The sequence below is a fragment of the Vanacampus margaritifer genome, chromosome 4, assembly GCF_051991255.1.
Source record: "Vanacampus margaritifer isolate UIUO_Vmar chromosome 4, RoL_Vmar_1.0, whole genome shotgun sequence".
NCBI lineage: Eukaryota > Metazoa > Chordata > Actinopteri > Syngnathiformes > Syngnathidae > Vanacampus > Vanacampus margaritifer.
In genome coordinates, this window is record NC_135435.1 from 24,168,921 (window position 1) to 24,192,517 (window position 23,597).

The 23,597-nt window shown below is 40.8% G+C and overlaps 1 protein-coding gene across 2 annotated transcripts in view; it reads right to left on the bottom strand.

Annotated features, from left to right (window-relative positions):
* Positions 1-23,597, bottom strand: part of fto (FTO alpha-ketoglutarate dependent dioxygenase) — a 165,868-nt gene that overhangs the window by 119,316 nt on the left and 22,955 nt on the right. For both annotated transcript variants that reach the window (XM_077564180.1, XM_077564179.1), the window contains exons 2-6: positions 17,683-17,760; positions 16,324-17,254; positions 12,516-12,638; positions 6,732-6,811; positions 6,089-6,232 (exon numbers count right to left, since the gene is read on the bottom strand). In XM_077564180.1, the coding sequence (XP_077420306.1) occupies positions 6,089-6,232; positions 6,732-6,811; positions 12,516-12,638; positions 16,324-17,254; positions 17,683-17,760 (1,356 nt within the window). The remainder of the gene's footprint in view (positions 1-6,088; positions 6,233-6,731; positions 6,812-12,515; positions 12,639-16,323; positions 17,255-17,682; positions 17,761-23,597) is intronic.

Consider the following 23,597-nt stretch of genomic DNA (forward strand, 5'->3'; position numbering starts at 1 on the left):
TAAAAGCTTTTAAGTGTTTGTTGGTATGTTTTGTGAGGCTTAAACGGATTCATGGTATTTCAATTTGATTTCAATGGGGAAGCATAATATGAGGTACGAGTGTTTTGAGTTATGAGCATAATGAGAAAAAAAAAAGATATACAGTATATGACCAGAAAACACTTACTGACTAAAACAGATCTGCATTAAGATGAGGTTTGATTTGTTTTTCACTTAACTGTCAACTTATTTTTGTTTGTTTGGCAATGCAAAATGTCAAAATATTCTTTTTTTTTCTTCTTCTTCTTTTTCCTTTTTTTTTCTTTTTCTTCTCTTTATCTTCTTCCAGAAGATGTCAAAATATTACTGATGACAGTGCCTATAAAATTAATAAATATTTAAGATAGCTATGGCATTTTTTTTGCTTTCCGTAATAAAAATAGTTTTTTAAATAAATAAGAATCAGACGCTCAATTTTAAAGATTCCACAGGTTCCAGTGTTGTTTTTTTCTGTACCATGTGATGTATTATCTAGTGTGGAGGCAGAACACAGAATCATCGCTCTGATCCCAGCAGGGATGACATGCAAGGACCGGGCCGTGTCGGCATCACTCCGAAACCTCTCAGTGTCTCCATACAAGCCAGCCTTCAAAGAAATGTCATCCTTTATGCTCCCCCGTATCCACTCCCCTTCGATCACCGCGGCTCAAACAAACAACAAAGCCGTTGAGGCCCAATATCGGACATCCTTTCCTCCCTTTTCTGTCTTCTGATTGTCTGCCTGTCCTTCCGCTTGGAGAAAACAAACCGCTTTGAGCCGCAGCGGACTTTGTGTGGAGTAGTGGCATTTTGGACTGGAGCGCCCAGCTGAGCGCTACGAGGGTGGACGGGTGCAAAAGAAAGAGTTGTTGGGGTTGTTTTTTTCCTCTAGTGGCTCCCCCGAGGCAGTTGCTGTCATCTCTGTAGGTGATGAACACACTAGTTACACATCAGCCACACGTTATGCCACCTGGCTGCCCACTGTGGCCAAAAAAGACAAAGCTCTCCTTTTTTCACCTCCCATTTAATGAGGCACATTTTTTTTCCTTTACGGTATTCCCTTAGTGGACCCGATCAATTTCCAGAGGGATGGGGGGGGAGCTTGAGGTGGGAGCTGATGAGAGTTGAATCGATCCCATTTTGCCAACTTGTGTTTACTTTCCCCCAGAATGACCTCACAGATCAGGTACAAAAAAAAAAGCCACACGTCACAACCTTGTGCTCATGTGTAGCATAGTACTTAAACAGCATAGCTATGCTAAGGACCTCAAATTGTCCAATCTCAGGCCCAGCAATATAACTCTAAAATAATGGATTTTAAGTGATGTCTCTGACTCTCTCTAATGAATGGTATTTGGATTGAAGTGCTCCCTCCATGAATGAAAAGACAATCCATGCAGTCTTTACGGTGGGTTACGATGACTTTGTACCCCACTAGCTCCGCCCTAGTTGTCAAATGTCTTTAATAAAAAGTATGGCGTAGTCGCAAGTTGTGGTGACAGTGGACAAGATAGTCATCCATTGCTGGAGCTCTCCATGCAAGCCGGCGAGACTTCCTTGTTCACTGACCCACTCGACTATTGAAAGGCCTTCAAATAACATTTTGACCTGACAGAGCATCTGCAGCATGAAATAAATCAATGTGAGCAAAGCGGTTTTTATTTATTGATTGATATTTAATTATATTATTTATTTTTGTATTTATTTCAACATTTATTTTTATGTTTTGAATCTCATTTTTTATTTTTGTATGTATTTTGACTTTTATTTATTTATTTAGAGATACATATACATTTTGTTTTTATTTACATTTATTTTTACTTTTTGTATTTATTTTTTTAATTATATTTGTTGTTTTTTTTCCACTTTTATTAATTAATTTATTTATTTAGTCATTTACTTATTTTTTTATTTTGACAGTTTTGGTCTTCCATAGTAGCCAGTCCGTCACAAAAAGAGTTCCTTACCTTAAAACCAGGGATGTTTAGGTTTACAAATTTAAAAAAAATTATACGAGATATGCAAAGAAAGGTTAGATGTTAAAGGCTTACATTTAAAATCTAGATCTAACTACTAACAATTAAAATTTATCACAGACAAAATTATCAGATCCCTTTATTGTGCTTTCCTAGTGTATCATTTTGTTTACATATTGGTCCTTGCAATAGCCTCAAAACAAGCCAATATTATGACACCATTGGTTTGCCCTTCTGTTTGTGCAATACAGCAAACAAAGGATGAACACATGAATTAAATAATAATAACTGTGTCACACTGACTACATCTGGCACAGGAGACACTCATACACAGCAGGAGACACACTTTAAGAGATTACAACAAGATGTCATATGCCCCTCAGGTGAGGCGTTTCAAAGCCGAGCAAAGAGACCTTGGAAGGTCACGTGCGCACTTCCCCCATGAACATGTGTGTTGGGGGAAGAAGCTTGCCTCCCCCCCCCCACCCCCCCCACACACACACTTTCAATATTTACCAACATCATTAGCGAAGGGGGTCCCTGAGGGCGTTCTGTCACACACCCACCTGGGAGGTGCCACAGTAGCTTTAAATGGGACAAGGCATTTGTGTCTGGGATTAGCATTTCAAAGGTAAAACATGCATACGGCGACTGTGTGATGATGCTAGGTTGGACCACGCCTTCAAGATCAGTGAAGAACGACCAAAAAAATTGACTACAAGGGGCTGTTTATATTATTTTTAAACACACAGATACAATTTGGAATGTTTATGACCACTTGTTTCATTTGTGGACTAAAAACACAATTTTCACATATTTTATATCACCCTTCTGCTCATTAGGGTCACAGCTAGAACATATCCCAGCTGATTTTGGGCGAGAGGTGACTCAAAGGTGAAGGAACAGACTCACGACCTTCAGCTTAGGTCTCCAAGAGACCAAAAACGATGTATTTGGACTCTTGGAGATAAGCAAACAGTAGGAGGGGCATAGCTCAGGTGGTAGTGTGTCTCCCAAGCTTGGTAAGGTTATGAGTTCGTTCCTCAACCCTTGAGTGACCTTTATTATTTTTATTTTATTATTTTAATATTTTTTTTATTTATTTTACTCTTCCTAGTGTAAATCTTGGATTACTCTACAACTGAGTCTACTCTAAATAAAGTTAAATCTACTCTAAATTGAGTCAAATTTACTCTAAAGAATTTACTGTGTATCAAAGTGTACTGTTCGAATAATGCACTACTAAAATATGTCAATTTCACATACACTATGAAGTAAAATGCCGCTATTTTTGTAGAACTTGATTAAAAAAAATATGTCCAGCTCAGTTACAGTAAGTACATACATCCAAATTCCCAAGTATACACTCAACCTAGGGTTAAGAAAAAAAATCTGCTCTCAATTTACTTACATGGATACATAAAGGTTTAATAAAAGAAATGAATACAATTCTAAAATGGAGTTTTCAAAATAAAAAAATTTTTTTTTTGTAATGTTGGTCATGTTTTATCACATGTATAATTTCTATCCCCCATTGGACACTATCCTACCTCACCATGTACTCCCGCCGCCTCGTTAGCAGGTGCTAGCTTTGCCGTTAGCGCTTTCCTTTGTTAAAAGGGCCCACAGGGCGGTGCTCAGGTCAGGATGCCTGCACGTCTCAGGCTTGTTCACACTGCGGTCGTCCATGTCAAACACAACCTGCGCAATATGCAGCCTGCCGCACGCCAAACGTGGACCACCGTCATAAATAACACCGCTAACAATACATCATTTAAGTGGGTGTTCTGCTCTCGTGGGCAACTTCAAACAAATGGCCACATCGATCATTGCAAATGCCAAGAGGGGGCCCCAGCCAGCTCTCTCAAACACCAACCCACCATCACCTCAACACATACATTAACATGCAACTGCTCTTTTAAAAATAGCAGTTTGTTTCTGAGTAATTCTGCCTTCAAAAGTATTGAAAATGGGAATCTTTTACTTAAATTAGGAAAATAACAGCCAATAGAACAGGAAAATTTCACCTAACAAAAATTCTTAAAACAAGTACACATAGCTAGCCTCAAAAACTGCCACTGATGTCTTCAAACTGGCGTATTACCTGCACCAATAAAAATGTTATTTTAAGCTAAATTTACACATGACGAGCAAAACAAACTAAATAAGTTATGACACCTTATTAAAATGTTTAAGGGGAAAAAACAGCCTGCTAAGAAGAAACATCTTCACTTGAGATATTTATTGCAGCGTTGTACTCCTGGTGGAAGCACGTTTTCGCTAATCCTAGCAACCTAGCAGATGTTGCTAGCTCAGCTAGCGTACGCGCTCCCATTAAAAAAAACACACACAAAATGCAGCCGTATTGTTTGGCTGTACTGAATAATTAATATTGTCTGCAACCTTTAAACAACCTTACGTCAGACTCATCCGTCATGCCGTCCCGTATGGTTCCCAGGATGCTAACGTTGGCTAGGATGTGCGGGCCTGGGGAGCTCAGGGGTGTGGAGGGGAGGGCGAAGAGGTGAAGTGCGATATTAACTGTTCGCCTGCGGCGAGCTAGTGCAAAGGAGTCTCTGTTGACCCCGCAAAACCCTGAGCTGGAGTCCTTCATTGTTGGGAGTGAAAAAGGGTTAGCGAGGAGCGCCGGGGTAAGACTCCATCTTTAGATAACATATGGGGAGGCTGTTGCCATACAATCCATCACAGGCTGGTGCAAATGAAAACAACCTGGACTTTGAGGCGTTGTTTCCCAGAGTGCAAACAAGCAGTTAAGTGGAGGGAGGAGAGCAAGAACGTTCTTTTTCGGCAGCTTTAACATGCTAGCAGAGGGCCTCCGGGCACAGTCCCACAATGGAGAAGGAAGTGAGGGCATGTTAAACCAGGATCAAATGCATGTTTATGCTAAGCACTTCCTTTGATGCCATGTTGGAGTCTGTAGTGCAAGGTTTGGGCACACTTGACACCTAAAGTCCAAGTCACTTAACGTTCGCAAGACTCAAAATAACCCACAAGTCGAACAGCAACACATTCTTGCTCCAACACAGCGTCAACCTTCAAACCAATCAAACAAGCAACATATAGATGTAGAATTCAATTACAGTAATTTCTGGACTATAAGCCGCTTCTTTTTTCACTTGTATTCAACCCTGCGGCTAATATAAAGGTGCGGCTTATCCATCAGATCACAAAGGGGCACACTATAAAGGAAGCGCTAGAGAATCAGGCAGAGCAAAACAAACCAAGTGAGTCAAATTACAGTAAGAGAGACAGACCGAGAGCAAGACAATTTGCGCCCTCATTATGGAAAAGAACGTAGCGGGAACCCGGTGCGATAACATTAAAACACCTGCAGATTACAGTCAGGTGCGGCTTATATGTGTAAGTATTCCCCAAATTTAGCTAGCGCGTCTTATAGAATATAAGAAATGACAATTTACACATTAGAAATGCACAGAATTACTTGAAATAATCTACAAGGTAAAAACCCAACATATGAGCACAACGTAGACATTTCAGAGAATTAATGTGATCATTGTAGTTAGAACATAAATTGTGTCGTGCATTGCTTACAGCACTGTACCCATATATAAACAATAAAAAAGAATAAATACATAAATCAATGTTTATTTACATGTGATGTGATGCTCCCAATTTTTTACGCATTTAGTGCACAGTAAATTAATCAACCCTAACTAAAGTAAATGTCGTGTCGCTAATCAGTTCAGGGCTAAGTTTTATGTTACGGCATTGTAAACCCCACCCCTTACACACACACACACTCAAAATGATGTGCAAACAAACAACATACGTCACTCAGAAAGCTTTAGTGAGTTATTTTCTAATCTTTTTTTATGAGTAAAACATGTATTTTATGTTTGCTATTCATTTAGACAACTTTGAAGTGTTCTGTTTTCAATTGGACTTTAAAAAAAAACAAAGCCTTATTTCCACTGGACCAAATAGCCTCCTTTGATTCCATGTGGTGAAACAATGCGACGCTGGTGACATTGGCGGCTTTTCAATCATATAAAAATACGACATTCCTTCCACCGCTGTGAAGTGATGCTGGGGTCACTACAAAACACACGCACCTCGTTGTGGATCTCCTCGCAGTGTTGCATGGTGGCCGGCCTCAAGGTCTTCAGGCTGTGGGAGCTGGTCTCGGGGTCCGTGTGCAGGTTGGACAGGGCCTCCTGGCACCGTGACTGGATGTAGGTCAGAGTCCCAGTGGAACACTGATGAGGGGGCCGGGGGTGGGCGGGCAAAAGTAACAAACAGTGTGATGCACATAATAGATGATGAACCTGGGTAGCAACACCATCAATCATAAACCCATTTTTTGTTATTTTCTTATATTAAAAAAATGCCCCATTGTGATTGTGATTCGCGCTAGTTAACTAAATACCACCCTAAAAGCACGCACAATTTGATTATTAGAATGGTTGAAGATCTGCAATATCCAGCTACCCAACTACCGTGAAGCGCTATTACATCAAAGCTAAAGTGTAAGCGGAGCTGCACTGTAAGAAGAAATTAACATTAGCTAACAGCATGCTAATTATGTGGTCTGGTGAAGAAGTGCTGACTTCAAAAGTGAAAATATATGTCCTTATGGGGGCGGGCTGTTTGAGAACAAGTAGCTACTCAAGTCACAACGCCCAAACTATGCCATCCGTCATCATGGTAGCTAAAGCCCATTGTTTGTACAAATAGGTTTAAGAGGTTTAATCTCACCTCAGCTACTCTGTGGGTGGAACTGAAGCGAGCGGCGTCTCCGGCGAGGACGCAGTGCTGGTGGGTGCTGTTCAGGTTATCTGGCAAACAGATAAAATAAGTTAGACATAAAAAAAAAAAAAACGTGCAAGGAAAGTTGTGGCTTTAAATAATTCAGTAAAAAAAAAATGATGGTTCAAAACGTCAAATATAGATATCCAGTGGAACCCTGTGGATCAGCTACATTTGCTTTTTCTTTGGTTTCATGTGGCATTTTAAACTGCTTATATCTATGTTACTTCGGTTTTCTTGTGGTAACAGTTTGAGATAATAGCTCAAACAGGTTAAACATACTTAACTCATTCATTTCCAGCCATTTTCACTGAAGCAACCCCCTTCGCTCCCAGCGGTTTTACTGGATTTTGACTGATTTTGCAAGGCCCACATAATATTCAATTCTATTGCTATAAACACATGGAGCCTACCAAAAGAATCATCAGGAAAAAAAAGCATATTTCTATCTGTTTCCGTTTTGCAGCAATTATTATTAGAATATAGCTAAGTTTCATCATTATTCACAAATCTGTTTAAAACAGTGGAGAAAAGAGCGTGTTACAACATGGCCCTGGTTGATCTCTTATACTCTGCTACCTGCTGGCCGTTTTTGTAATAACTACCATTCTTCAAGCGTCTCTCTTCATTTCAGAGGCTGCATCAAAGCCTTCTGTTTGCTCTAGCATATATAAAAAAAAACATAAACATATAAAAAAACGTATAAATATGTCTTTGGGACCATGGTAATATTTAAAATAGAACGTATTTATACATTTTTGGGAGCAAATGAGTTAAACATATTTTAGGAATTAGTTTATGTTAGATTTGCACAAAAACAAAGAGAGAATTAAACATTTACACAACAAATTGTTCAACAAATGCATATACTATAAAGTCCCCTAGCTTACTGCTAAGATACGGTAATTATAGACCTTTAAACAATGGCTAATTTAACACCTATGGAGTAGTAACACAGAGAGAACATAAAACAATATTTCCATCCATTTCCTAAACCGCTTACCCTCATTAGGGTTGCTGGACTTTTTCCAGGTAGGATTTTGGCAAGTGGCAGAGCACACCCTGGAGTGGTCACCAGTCAATCGCAGTGCATACATACAACAAACAACACTCACTTTCTTTCTGCTCTGTTGGAACACCATCACTGACACTCACTTGGGGTTTGATGTTGAGAGATAATGTTGCATATAGTTACATACATAGTTTTGGAAAGTGGAAAAGTCAGTTTGAGTGTGGTCCAAAAGTAAAAAAATAAATAAAACAAAAAACACATAGAACAAAATATACAATATACCAGCGTCAATGTGGCTCAAATATTTGGGTATTGTGCGACAGACTGTGTTGGGTCCACACGGAGCAAGCAGCACTATAGTGTGGTCTCTTAATTAGCAAACAACGCCAGATCACGCTCAATCTGTCGAAAACAGCAGCGCCATACCGACAAACATTTGTCCAATATCGCGGGAGCTTTACGGAGAGGCCTTACTGCTGTTTCCCGCCTATCCCGCCATGTGTTTCTTGTGAGTATAGATGTTCCTCTGTGCTGCCGTTATTTGCCTCATAGACAATAATTAATTTAGCCGCGACAGTGCTGTCGATGGCGGCACATGTGCGTATTTACACCCGCCTGGAGCGGGGAGTACACCGTCTAATGCCTGCGATTTGAAAGTCAAACAGCCAAGCGCTTTGGGAGGACGATATTATTGTTTGGTGGGAACGGAGGAAGCGAGAAAAAGACGGCGACAAAGAAAACAACTTTGCCGCCATTTTTTCCCTCCCCTTCTCTGATGAGATTGTGACGGATTAGGTCCCCGGGCGGAATTACTCGGCGTCTTTAAAACTGTTTATATCCAATAACAAATTATCTCCATCAATCTGCTCTTTTCTTGGCACGCCGGATGCGTTTGCGGCATCAGGAGGGGAGTTGAGGCAAACTCAATAACTGTAATAAGTATTTATCTTTCTTTCAACCCCTGCGCCTGCTGCCACTTGTCCTCCTTTTTCCAGAAAGCAGGCTTTTAAATATATTGGGTCAACTCATGTCTGCACCCGCACCCCGCTCCTCTGTGCATTGGGAGCCGGGAATCTGATTATCGAACAGGCCCGGTGTCAAGACTTGCATTGTTCCTTCTTTAACTGCCCAAATTCCATTTGGGTGGAGATGATGGTGATTCAATTTGCCTCTAGTGGCTCAGACATTAGCAGTCGAAAAGGGACAACCGGTAGACAAATGGTGTGGGAAAGGTATCGCGGTGTCCATCAGTTTATGTCTATCCATCCATCCATCCATTTTCTATAGCACGAGTGTTCTGGAGCCGATCCCACTGACTATGGTCAAGAGGCGGGTTACACTTTTGAGTGGTCGCCAGTCAAAACCAGGGCACGTTGTATCTTAACCCTGGAGAACCCACGGGGTCAAATTTGGCCCCTATAAATTCTGCTACTCAAATAACAAAGACCTTTTTTTTTTTTTTTTTACAAAAGTAACTTCAAAGGTCCAGAGTGCCACTTCTGACCCCTGCATGGGGCCATCTAGTGGATGAATATTACACATACATGAGCCAGAGTGGTGGTGACAAGATGGCTGGCAACATGCTGTTTTGTTGAGCTGGAAATCAATCCAAACAAAACCATCTATTCGTCTATCCATCCATCCATCCATTTTCTATAGCATGAGTGTTCTGGAGCCGATCCCACTGACTAGGGTCAAGAGGCGGGTTACACTCTTAAGTGGTCGCCAGTCAAAACCAGGGCACGTTGTATCTTGACCCTGGAGAACCCACGGGGTCAAATTTGGCCCCTATAAATTCTGCTACTCAAATAACAAAGACCTTTTTTTTTTTTTTTACAAAAGTAACTTCAAAGGTCCGGAGTGCCACTTCTGACCCCTGCATGGGGCCATCTAGTGGATGAATATTGCACTTACATGAGCCAGAGTGGTGGTGACAAGATGGCTGGCAACATGCTGTTTGTTGAGCTGGAAATCAATCCAAACAAAACCATCTTCTCAGCAAACAATCAGATGGTAAAATTGTGTTTTTTTTTGTTAATCTATTTCATATCATGTTGCAGAATGCCTAGGAGTATGTTTTATATATATATTTTGATAAATTAGCAACTCTGAGCTAGTTAAAAAAAAAGGGTTAAAATTGAAAAAACATATATTTTGGTGTTCAGTGAAATTATAGCAGTCATTTAATGTATAATTCATAATTTTCCAAAGAAGAAAATGGTTCTTGGGTTCTCCAGGGTTAAATTCATCACATTCAAACCTACAGGCAATTAAGAGTCTTCAATGAATATGGGAGTAAGTCCGACCTAGGCAAGCACAGGGAAAACACGCAAACTCCACACAGGAAGGCTGGAAGTAAGATTCAAACCACAAGCCTGACTGTAGTGGGGTTTCCATCAACCATGAGCCAGATGTGCTAATCACTTCTTCTCATCCCCTGCCTTGTTTCAATCTAACATCAGGAAAAAAAACATTGCATATTGTCTTCTGATAGGGTGACATACAATATTACTTACACTGAAAAGTGAAAAAGTCCTGTCAGGAATGAAAAAGCACCGGCAACCTTTGCGTGTGAAACTCGTGCCAAGTACTTAATTCAGGTGGGCCGACAAAGCAACAGACGGCCGAGGCCCCCCTGGCGCGAGCCACTATCGGCGTGCAGCAGTTGGGGCCTCTCAAGGGCGTGCTCACTGAGCGAAGCATAAATCCCTCACTGATCCGCGACAGTCGGGTCCCATTAGAACGTTCTGCGCAACGGCCCATCACTCTATTATCGGGCCCCGGCCTGAAACTGACGGTTCTATTGTAAATCTCATTGCTGCTAAAAGGAGGTCAGCTTCAAGCCCTGTCAAGACGAATATGAGGGACAGGCTACGGCACTTTCAGGTGAAGAAAATGTGGCGTCTTCAAGGAGTCACAGATTCATTTAAAATCAATTCAATTTCCTGCTTGTCAAAAGAATATCTATCATGGCCTGTTTGTAAAAAAAAAACAAATTTGATTACCGTATTTATTTTATTTTATTTTATTACATTACCGGTACACTAGAGTTAGTGCAATTTTTGGAGAAATTGCGTGGGAATGCTGAAAGCTGAATGCTAATAGTTGAATGCTAAGATTTGAATGCATTTAAGAATGCTTATGAAGTAAATTGAGAGATAAATTATAAAATTATGACCTCCTGGTTGCTGGACAATGCACTTTACCAACTGTGCCAGTGAGCAATATCAGACACCTGAGAATGATGATAAATTATATGTATGGAAGTATGCGTGGAAAGTGATACTTAGAAAAAGTTCAATGCCTTTCCCATTGAAAATGAATATGGAAATGTTCATATTTAACATTAAATTTGTGCGAATACTGTAAGTAATGTGGAATCAGACGATATTCATACCCCGGGAGGCGTGAATTTTTTAAGCAATCGGAAGTATTATGTGGGTGTTCTTACACGGCAAAAAAAAAGTGAGGAGAATAAAAATCTGAATAACATATGTGCTTCAGCATTCCCACAATTACAGTATAGTTTAAAATGTATTAGACTAGCACACAACGTAAGCTTTATTCCGGTGTTGCTATAAATAAACACCACTGGTAATTGCACACATATTTTTATGATTAACTAAGTAATAATACAACAGTATGTCTAATATTTGTAATGACAAATTTAAATTTAAAGCATGATGCCAGATGGTCTCATTGTAACAAGTGGTCTAATACATCTACTAAGCACCAAACGCCAAAGAGTTACATATTAAAGAAATAAAAGGGCTATAACAATGATAATCAATTTACAAGTCTGAGTTCGGTGGGTGCTGTTATTTTGGTTAGCAATGGAACTCAAATGTGCATGTATTAACCATCTTGTCTATAAATTAGTTAATTATAGTTACATGCTAATTTTCCTGATGGAAAAGGAGCCCTCTATTTGAAATAAGTTTATTTGTCTTAAAAGCATGACATACCACACAACACAGTCCTCTTGTATCATTGCAGGGTCCTTGGAAAATAATTAGATGACGCATTGATGTATTTTATTGTGAGCAGTCAAAATGTCAGTTTGTCCTCATTCAGGTATCCCAGCTGACTTTTGGCAATAGGTGCGTACACATTGGAATGGTCACTAATCAATCACAGCTATGGACAATTTAGAGAGGTTTTTTTGGGGGAATCTAGAATACCAAGACAAAACCATGTAAGCATGAGAAGTGCACGCAAAATGGAAGGCCAAAGTTTTATTTTAATACAGAAAATGTAAGGCTTTAAAAAAAAAAATCTTATTAAATTCTCATGAGAACAAAGTAAAAAAGTAAAGAATAAAGTCTTGGCTTTGTTGACGACATAATAATCAGTGTGAATGTGTTTACTACCCAGTACAGCAGTATGACCTGAGCCTTAAACTTTGATTTACACACTGAAACTTTCAGTCCATCTGTTTGGCTTCAGCAAATAGCGTTTCCCTAACCTCTGCTAATGCACTCAATTTCATGGAACTTAAGTTTGCAATCGCTCCCGCACACATTCGCAACCCATCAGATCACTTTCACCGGCAGTGAAGTTTAAATGGCCGAGAATAGAACAAAAAGCAAGTGAATTACATGGTCATGGCTTCTGGTATGGGTCATTAAGGAGTGAAGGTTTGAAAAACAAAAAAAAAATGGTTTCCAATGTGGCTGCATGGTGCGTATACAGTATGCATGTGTGTTGTTGAGATTTAGTACCTCTCATATAATAGCAGTCTCCAGACTGGAGGGGCAGCATCAGGCCAGGTGTGTGGATGTCCCAGGCCACCTTCAGCCCGATCCTCCAGCTCGCCTTCTCACCGCTGCCTTCACTGCTCTCACCTGTCAAACACAACACGGTCCGACATTACGACACACGAGTACGCTCGCATTTCAGGCAGTGAAAAGTACCACACTTGAAATGTAAACACACAATTACGCAGCCTGTGTTTTATTGTGTTACAGTACCCGTTGTAAATGTGACGCAAATCAAAAATACTATGACCATTTAACAGGAAAGGCAGTAAAACAAATTAATAATGTGAGGGTTAAAATTCAAGTCGTTTGTTAAAGTTTTTTTTTTTTTTAAAGTACCAGTTACAATTTAAAGAACAAAGCCGAAAATTATAAATTTTGAGTGAAAGCACGTTGTTTGGTAAATGTGTTTTTTGGAGCTGGAAATGACATGAGAAATGCTGTAAGAAATATGTATTCATTCATTCATTCATTCATTCATTTAACAGTGTTACAATATCGACCCAATATCGACTCTCTCCGATGACAACTGTGCCTATCACCAACAATAACGTCTCCTTCCTCTGTATATATATATAATACTTGAGGGGGGGGGGGGGTTTTGTGTGGTGGACTTTGGTTGACTTCCCATTTTGGGTGAAGTTAAAAGTAGGTATTTTGTGACACCACACTACAGTATTTTTTAAATGACCTCAAACGGCAATTATATTGTAGACATGAAATTGAATATGTAAAAACTAAACGGAAAAAAAATGAGCAAGCGACCTCTCAGAACCCATTGTGTTCACATCTTGGGGACCTCCTGTACATGTTTTTATTAAACAATGATTTTATGCTATAAGAAAAATATTTTAAAATACACATATAGTTGGAAGTATTTATCTAACAAGCCAACTGTTCAATCTGATTCCTTTCAAATAGATATACTACAAACACTTTTTAACCCTGGAGCACCCACGGGGTCAAATTTGGCCCCTATAAATTTTGCTACTCAAATAACAAAGACCTTTTTTTTTCCCAGCAGTGATTTTGTCCCTGTTTCTTGTTTCCATTGGCCAAAGTGTGTTTGTACATTCAAAATCCAGTTCTAAAATGCAACAAATAAAACAAAAAAATTATATTGTTCAATGTAGCTGTGTATTTGATTGATTATTTTCTTAAATTCTAAATAGATTACTGACTTTTCGAAATGATACCCCTAAATCCCAAAAGGGTCAAATTTCGCCCTAATCCTAAATTAGGGAATAAAGGGTTAAAATTGAAAAAACATACTGTATATTTTGGTGTTCAGTGAATTTATAGCAGTCATTTAATGTATAATTCATAATTTTCCAAAGAATAAAAGGGTTTTGGGGTTCTCCAGGGTTAAGTGCTCCATCCGAAATGCATCCACTTCTGCAATCTTAAAAACATACAACTAATATCCCTATGAAATTCTAGCACAATACAATATCCACATCTTTGGAGAAAGTAGCGAAAGTATGTGTTGTGGGTTAATCCCGGCTGTCTGCACAAGATCGTTATGCTATCATTAGGGCGTGCAATAGGACACTGTTAGATAAAAGCCTCATCTTGATGTTGTGCAAAGAGTGTTATTGGATGGCGGCGAGGCCATGATGTTCCTGTTTCCGTTCACTGTAAGCACCTGCACTGTTCTCTCCCTCTCCTCCCTGTTCTTACCACAGCATGCTCAGAAAATAAGATTTAACCTGGCTGGCCGACACCCTTCAGCACAAATCGATACTAAAGTCTTTTCGGGCCTCTTTGCCCCGCAGCTGCCTTTTCCTTTTTGCTCAGCACGGATAAATAGTAACTTAATTTCCCGCCATTGTGCTCTGAGAGCCGGGGTAATGACAGAATTCCCTAAGGCTTTGGCAATGGTGGAATATCCGCCTCTGTGTGGGTTAAAACACTGCCACGGAAGATTCCTTTGGATCTCCGGCTGTAGTACGGTTCCCTTAGGCGACCAGCCGTCTTAACATGGAGAAGCCTTATGCTTAAAAGAGTTTAATTTCTTCATCTTGGTCCTGGGAACACTCGGGAGTCAACCGCCGGAATGAAGCTCTGGTCAGACTTTGGTCTCTGCAGTCTGGAAGAGACACAGCTGCAAAGTGCGGTGAGGTGTTAGGCCGCAATGTTTTGAAGGTTTCAATTGAAATGGCCCGTGGCAAATGGTCGAAGCGGAACGCTCCAGCAGGTGTTCCTGCTTACAACACCCCCAGTGAAGGAAAAGCAGCTGCGGACCGCGTTTGACGTTGCACCTGATTCACTGGAGTTCGACTTGACTTGCTCAACCCCGCACACCTGTATCATCAGCCATTGCACTCGTTTGCCTTCCAGATGTGTACAAGTGTCTAGTAACAACCTCTTACAGGGACATTATTGCAGTTTTTTTTTTTGGGAAGACTGGCTGGATGACCGACTCAAATATGTATAGGATCTTTATTGATATCATTGATAACATACAGTACCTGGTTCATTACAACTCTTGGTTTGGATCCTTTTAGGTAGGGAATCCATGTGAACTCAAATCTGTCACAAACCACACGCGTTTTTTTCTTCTCTCAAACCTGAAACACTGTGACGCAATTACTGCGTAAAGATAATCTGGTCAACTTTGAGCCTGATTCCGACCAAATTCAGCAAAGGCCTGGTATTTGATAAAGATTATCCTGACAAATAATCCTGTGGTGTGAGTTGTTAAGAGTGATTTATTAAGAGGTTATGAATGGCGTGCAATGAATTAGCTTGCACACTAGCAAAAGAATACATCATCATGTGGCACAAGAAGGCACACATATCACGGTTCATCATGTGTGATGCTGCTCTAGCACAGATTTTTAAGTGATGGGTTTTTTAAGTAGTTTTTACAGTAGTTTTTACAGAAAACAAGCAACTTCAAACATATAAAGCTTAATTTTCTTTAACTTTATGTATCAATTTTCCAGTACACTTCAAGAATGTTTTTTTTTAGTTAGAAAAGGACTTTACTTCTGCATTAGCGTAGGATAGAGACTGACTTCGGCGCACTCCGATTAGCGTACAAATTTCAACACCATAGGAATGGAGCTACAGTAAACACGGGAACCCCTGCACCAGGGTTTAAAACGGTGTATAAATCTACCATGACCATTTTAAGTGTTATACTATATTATATCTTCTTTGTCAGGAAACAAGACAACCCATTCACCATGACCATCCTGCTCATCCATAAATTGTTATGCGTGTGCTCTAGAAAGCAAACTTCTCTCGTCGAGGCGCTCAATCAAGTCAATCAGCAAATACTATCAGCTCCTCAGATAAGGCGCATCCCATGGTTAGGAGATGCGGTTTTATCCATCCAGTACAGTTGAGAAACATTTATCAAAGCAAGGTTCATTATTCCCTATCAGATAATTGCGCATTGATCATTTCTCGGGGAAATGATTTAGATGAGATGCAGCGTGTGTGATAAGGCCTGTTTGTTAAGGCTACGCCATTGAACTTGGATACCGATGTCTGTGATCTGACGATAAGGCTGTCAGCAGCGAGCCGCTGATGACATTCGCTAATGCCCTGACACTATCACACAGATGAATCTGATGGTGGCTGCGGCAGAGGCCCGCGTCTAACAGATGCTGCCGGGTGCCGCAACACGTAAGGTTAGCAGCATTTGATCCACTTGAAAGCGACGGAGATAAGTTGACGGGTTATTGTTGTGATGGATCTCATAGCCGGTGTGATGGGATGTAGATTAAAGTGTCCCGTCTAATTAGAACACAGTGACACTTACCTTTGTCGTCGTGGCAGCTGTAGCTGTAAACAGCCACTGGCGAGTGACTGATCAGGTTCTCATCATGGTGCCACCCCACAGCCATTTTTCCCATGCCGTAATAGGGCTCCTCTTTGAGCTGGCTCATGGCTGCCGGGTCCATGTAGTTGAGTAAGGTGACATTGAACTTAGCTGATCCAGTGAATCCCCGCGGCGGGCTCGGCTCAGGACAACTCCCTGGCTCCCCCTTGTCTTCAATGTGGTAATCTGAGAGGCTGTGCTTGAGATGAGCCACATGGAGCTCCCCTCGGCCTCCAGTTGGCGGGACAGCGGTGGTTTTGAGTGCCAAGGTGGGACATTTTCCTTCATCGATCGCTTTGGCCTGTATGGATTCTCCCTCCTCGTCGCTGTGTTTGGATTCCACGTCCCACTCCTCGCTGTGCTTGGACTCCGTATCCACCTCCTCGCTCTGCCTGGACTCCGAGTCCCCTCCTTCACTGTTCCTGGAGTCCTCGCTGTGTTTGGACTCCACATCGGCCTCATCGCTTGCCTTGGTCTCTATCTCCTGAACCACCTTTGCACATTGTGCTAGCTTGTCTCCTTCTTTCAGCTGAAACACGTCCAAGCAGAAGAAGCTGTTGAGCTCCCACAAGGCTTTGCAGGCTGCCCTCAGACCTGGGTCGCAACAGTTTTGCCCTTTAACCTCAGCGTCCTCGCTGTGCCAGGGGATGGCAAAGAGCCTAGTGTCCAGGTAGCGGTAGGTATGGCCCGGCTCACCCAGCAGAGCCCGCGACACTGAAGTGAAGACGTCCCGATCACGGACTCGGACCAGATCCCTCAAGAGGCAGCCCTTCTTGCGCAGTGTGAGCAGAGCGGCCTGAACTCTGCAGTGGAGCTCCGCAGGCAACGAGCAGGCTCTCCTCAGACTCAGGCCGGAATAACTGGCGTCCCACTGGCAAATAGAAGATATCAGATAAGTTTAATGTTCATATTATCTAGTCCTGTACCACAACTACAGTACCTCGTTCCAGACTAGGAAGTATAGATCAGCCCACCAAAAAAATCATTTTACCTGAATGCGATTGTGAAGAATAAACTACCTCAAAAAGAGTATTGTAGCATCAGAGGTATATTATAAAACAGCATAGTCAACGTGTACCATCAGGCGGTACTCTGCTTATAGAAGTTCCGCTCTTACCAACATTTGTCACAACTTGTGATCGTCTATCATTAACCAGTGCTTTGTTCTGCCACAACTTTTGACTAGCCTGAGTGAAGCAAATACTGCAGGACCTCAACCTAGAAATGCGGGTGGATTGTCTGGCCCACATTGATGGGGACACTTACATTATAGTATAAAAAGCAATGTTGCCGACTCACCAGTTGCTGAAAGCCCTGATCAGAAGGTCCTCTAAAGGGGATCTTTTGGTCTCCCAACTCCTGTAGTAACCTCCTCTTCTGTAAAGCAAAAAGGCCATACATTTAAAAGACAATTTGAAGTAGGTACCTAACAACATAGCAGTACTCTAATATAAAGTAAGAAGTCTCATGTTTGGGCTATATTTTGAGCCCGTCAAGATAGAGAATCAAAAACAGAATCACTGGTTCCTAAATTAGTGAATTAAACATAAAAAAAACATTTCAAAATGGCCATCATTGTAACACACAAACGAGCCACCATTCATTTTTATCTACGTGAAATTTTTATGATTTAGTGAGGTCTGCCAGTGGGGCGCAAAAAACACTAACCTATTCGGGGAATCAAAGTACCTTGCAATGGTTCACATTCCTCTCTTTACCCATAAATCCAACAGGGACGGGGATGAAAAATGTACATATATATATATTTATATATACACGTAGACAAAGTTTGTACATGATGTGTTCATAGTTTGGTTCAAAGCTCATTCATGACCTGCAGCTGCTCATCTGGCTTTTAACATCTTTTGAGGGTCATACATGAAAGACCCATGCATCAATCTCTGAGCCTTGGAAATAGTTTAAGGAAAACCCAACATGTATATTTTTCATAGGCATTCATATTTCAAATTTCCTCTGACCTAATATTGGCAAAGACCTGAAGTACTCATGTAAGAGTGAAATACAGCGGAACCTCTAAAGTGGAACAACTTCAAACTCTGAGCAGTTTGACCAGGCTACATACACAGACCTGGGACCAGATAGTAGCATGAGCATGAGACAGAACCGCGCAGTCAACAAAAGCTAATTCTAAAGACAGTAGGAAAAATTTATAGAATTCTTGATCTTTGGGTTATTTTAATGGAATAATGTCACAGACATGTTCTAAAGAAGCTGTGATTACAATATTTTAGACTGATTTATTTCAAATATAATTGATCTTGTTGGGAACAAATCAAAGGCTGACCAGCATTACAATTACAACCAAATAATGTTTGAAGATTTCACTGTAAAATGTCACTAAAACTTTCTGCAAACGTTTGTGAAGATGAGGTTATTGCCTTGAAAGGAATCAAATGGATCACAATAAAAAGCAACCAGTAAAAATGGCATGAGATTTTTTTAACAGCTTGGTGAATTCACCTTGAGGGCTGAATCTTCTACTTTACGGCTGAACAACACAACGCATGCTGACAGTTTTCTTAAAGGATGCACATGAGTGTGCAGGCCGGGGGAAGAAAAAAAATGAAGCAGACTTGAAGACAGTTTGATTCTTGAAAAACAAAACAACATGCACTATTCATGGCCGAAGGACGTTCAAAGGCCGGCTGGAAGACAACTGACAACTTGACACACATTCGTCTGTGTCAAATTCCACCTCGTGACAGAAGCTGACGGTATTAAGGTAAGGCGGTAAGCCAGTGGTGCATGTGTATGCTTTGGTGTGCACACATATACTGTATGCATATACAGCTTCAGCCTGTGAAATGTGTACAGAGGCACCAAAGTGTGCTTTCATTCTGCGACTTAGAAGTAACGTGCGGTCAGGACTAGCAGACGAGGCAGTACCGCAACCCCGATCGCACACAAGCGCGGCTGTCACGCACGCGTCAAATACATCAAGCTGCTCAGAAATTCCACGCAAAAGAAAGAACTTGCCACTGGATGGACTCTGGACTTTTTAACCAAAGAACTAGCATGTCTGTCTGTGCCGTTTTGGTGTAAGCACCTGATTGTGGAAGGAAAAAATCCCACAAAAAAAGGACCCAAGAAGCGAGATTACCAATCCAATCATAATGCTTCACGGTAGCCATGCCAACCGTCTCTGCGCTGAGTGATATATCAGATGTTTTTTTTCTCTCCCTCCTTTTTTAATCTCTCGCTTGCTTGATGGGATTATCTCTTCAGCCGGACTGTTTATCACAGAAAAACATATTAGGTAGAATAGGACTCAATTGGTTTGCTTTGATCCTAGCCCATAAGAGATATCGCATTTTGTACCGTTTATATATTAATTTAATATATTTTCCCCATCTGTGACATATAAGTGGACACTTTCTTCAAAGCTTTCAGGGTAGATTAATGTCCGGTTTTTGGCATTGGCGGCTGAGAATAGCCAGATAGCTCGGCCTCTTTAAAGGATAAAAAAGCCTTTTGAGTCTAAGTCGCGGGTACGGTTGAACACACTGAATGTTGTGTGCTTTCTGCAGGAGGACAAGTCAATCTCATCTGGCTTCCCTTAATCTAACTAATACATCATGAACTGCAGATACATGTTACAACGAGGCCCTGGGATGACTTCATAAGTAAAACTGACACACTAGTTCATTACTCCTGCTTTATTGAGATGGGTTTTCTTTATACTCTGCCAAATAACTTTAAAGTATAGTAGAACCTCAAGAGTGAAACGCCCCCAAGATCACATCATTTGTAATTACACATCATTTGTAATTCAACAAACATTTTCATCAGAATATCATCAAGGATTAAGAATTCATAACGCTATAATTTTTTTGGTAGCCTTACTGAAATCGACCAGCAATGAATCTTAATTAATGCCTTCACGAAATGGAGGCTGGGGGGGGTTCCTGTTTCATCCAAATTAGCCACCGCTCACGCTGCTGCTCCTACTGTGGAGCCAACAGTGAATATCGTTTCCATTACCATGACGACTCTGGGCAGAGATGGGGTGTTACAGAGAGGCGAGTGGCTGTTCCTTGTGGAAGTGGAAACCCAAAATCTAAAGAAAAAAGGATGGCCCCCATAAAGACAGTGAAAATATTAATAATAACGACATTTTCACTCGTGAAGGCAGAACTTCCTCACCACGGCTGAATTACACATGGCACACAAAGTGCAGACATCACCCAGCCTGGTTGTCAATTCATGGAAGGAGAATCTCTCAAGTCACAAGCCAACAAAAATTCAGATCAGCTCACTTTGACATATTTTCGGAAATGGCTAGTAGAGGTCACGTACAAAACTAGATCACGCTCACCCCCGAGAGATCATCAGTCAGTCAAGTCGACCCCAACATCACTTTACACTCTTAATAATCAAAATGAAATAATTTTAGTCTGTCGAGGGAAGCCAACACAGGAGAAGGGTCAGCAACCATTAACTACAGAACTTCTTGTGAGGCGACTATCTATTGGATGTCAATATCAACTGGAAAAAAATAGTATTTGCCTGGCATAAACCTTTCATCATAGCATGAGGTTGGGTTTGTGACTTATAGTATTTGGCTCTACGCTGCTTCAGCTCCACCTTGCTGTCCAAATACCTCTCAGTAAAACAGAAGACAAATCCAGAAACCAAGGGGTGATGTCATTGTGGACCATCAACACATCTAAAGAAAGCTCGAGAGGTGACGCGATGTGAGAGACAGCTGCGTAAAGGAACTCCGTGTTTGGACAGCACACCATTGGTGCTTGTGTGGCACCCATTTCAGAAAGCACTCATCTTGTGCAAAAGTGACGGAGAATCAACAGTTTTGACAAGTGAGCTGTAAAACTGAAGAATGAATCAGAGGGGCTGACCGTTCGCATCAAAGCCGCTTCCTCCCGGGTCCATTTGGCACCGGATCGCAGAATGTCGGCAGGCGGTGTGAAGCTACTCAGAACAGAGAAGGTCAGTGGTCAGCTACCATCTGCACACATTTCTGTGTGCGTGACAAAAGTCTCCAGAAGCTTTGATTCTATATTCGAACTTCGAAATCAAGTATGGGTGAGATAAATTGGAGGTTCTGTTGAACCTCTACAGTCGGAGTCCAATCTACCGAATATGTATAATTTTGGGATCTTGGATGAAAACAGGGATACCCAGAGATAATCCACATACACATGCTAACTACTAAAGCAACAAAAAAAAAATTCTCAATCCAACCAAATCGGACAACAACCAACCGATTCCATGAAAACACTGTGTTCAACTTTAAAGATTACAGTTCATCTTTGACATATAAGCACAACTATAGTTTAGTGATTTGTAACTTTACAAACAGTAACTTTTAAAAACATTACCCATGTGACAAAGACCAAAAAATAGCACAATAACCCTGAGACTACAAATAAATGTGACATTAGTTCATCTCTCACCCCTAGTCAGTCTCTCAACTGCTACAATGGATACCTAACAATGTGGCACGTTGAATTTTGAGGGGGATTAAACATTTGCAGAGCTGCAAATGTGTGATGAAGGGTGTCCATTTAGTCTGCTGTTTAGAAGCTAGGGCATGACCTACGATGTTTTAGAACCTGCTTAACATATAAACATGGGGGCTATCACACAAATACCAACAAGCAGACGCAGACCACAGTGGTACAAAGACCTTGCAAGAAGTGTAAAACCAGTAGTAGGTCTGGAGTAGACATTTAAAGAACTTAAAGATCACAGATTGTAAACAATGTTATTTGCAACAGAGCTGCATTCGGCTATAAAATTCCTGGCAAGTAGTTTAGCGCTTAGTGTGATGGGTAACTTGGCAAAGTGATAAATGACTCATTGGAATGCGATGGCGTTGACCCCGTCTGTAATGTGTAACTAACTGTCCGTATAACCCACACCAGGAACAACTTATGAATATGAATGAGACTGCCAGTACGAGAGGCTGGTCAGATGGATGTTACCAGGTCGCTCTGAAAGTGCTTTTTCACCTTTGCGTGAGTGTCAAAAGAAATTGAAGGGTGTGCAAACACTTTGTTCTCGTTTTTCTATTTGCAGGGATGTGATTTGACCAAAGTGAAATTATCTGAAAATTTAGCCGGGGGTCTGGGGGCCGCTGGCACCCAGCTAGGGTCCCCCCGGAGCTCATGGGTTTTCCGTGTTTTTAAGTACTTTCAATGCACTCACATGACAAAGAAATAGACAAAACAACAGCATAAATTTTCAATGTATATTGAACTATCCCATATAAAATGGCAGTTTTAGTCAACTCAAAATCAGTCACATTCAAAAACATTGGACTGCCTTTGCTTTTAAAAACTATCACTGAGAATATCATCATATCTAACTAATGTGATTACTAAGTTAACACATAAATAATGTTGAAGAGTTCAAATTTCATGAACAAATAATTGTATCATGACCAAATGAAAAGTAACTCATATTAGAGCATACCACAAATGTCTTTGTTATAGCAGAAGATGTTATCTGTCAGTCATGTGCATACACAATGAACTACTAAAAAAAAAAAAAAAAAAATCGGATTTTTTTGGTGATTTTTTTTTTTTTCGGATAAAAAAAGCGGAATTCCGCGAATTAGCGGAAAAATCACATCCCTGTATTTGTTATTTTTATTCTTCAACCCAAAGAGATTGAAAGTCATCATCATCAATATTTGGAAGACTCAAGGTCCATTTAATGTAGTTCTGAAGTAGTTGGCTTTCAGTAAGGTAGTTCAATCACCATACTGCATGTTACTGTGGGAGTTTTCAAATGTTTAAAAATCTTTGGTATACAAAAGGTGCAGCAAATGTGAACTGACTTCATTGTTATGCTTCAAAAACACAAATGGCATTTGCTAAAATAAGAAGCTACGTTTACATGGTGCTTTTCAGTGGACCTAAGAATGCTTAACTTTCCTTTTTTTTTTTTTTTTTGCTTTGGCTGGATCTGTACAGTTCGAAAAAGAATGTTTAAATGCTGCATGTAATTGCGTTGTTTTGTTTTCCACATATTAGTCTGCTCGGCAATGCTAAGCTAATAACCATGCTTTTCATGGCGTTTTCTGGGACCGTTTGCCCCTTCTAACAAGACGACCACATAGGCACATGTTTGAGCCTGCTCTAGTCTACTGTCCATCTGTGGCAAAGGTGGCAGAACTCTGTTGATTGTGCCATCGCGCCAGTAAACAACAGCAGCCAATTGTGGAAATC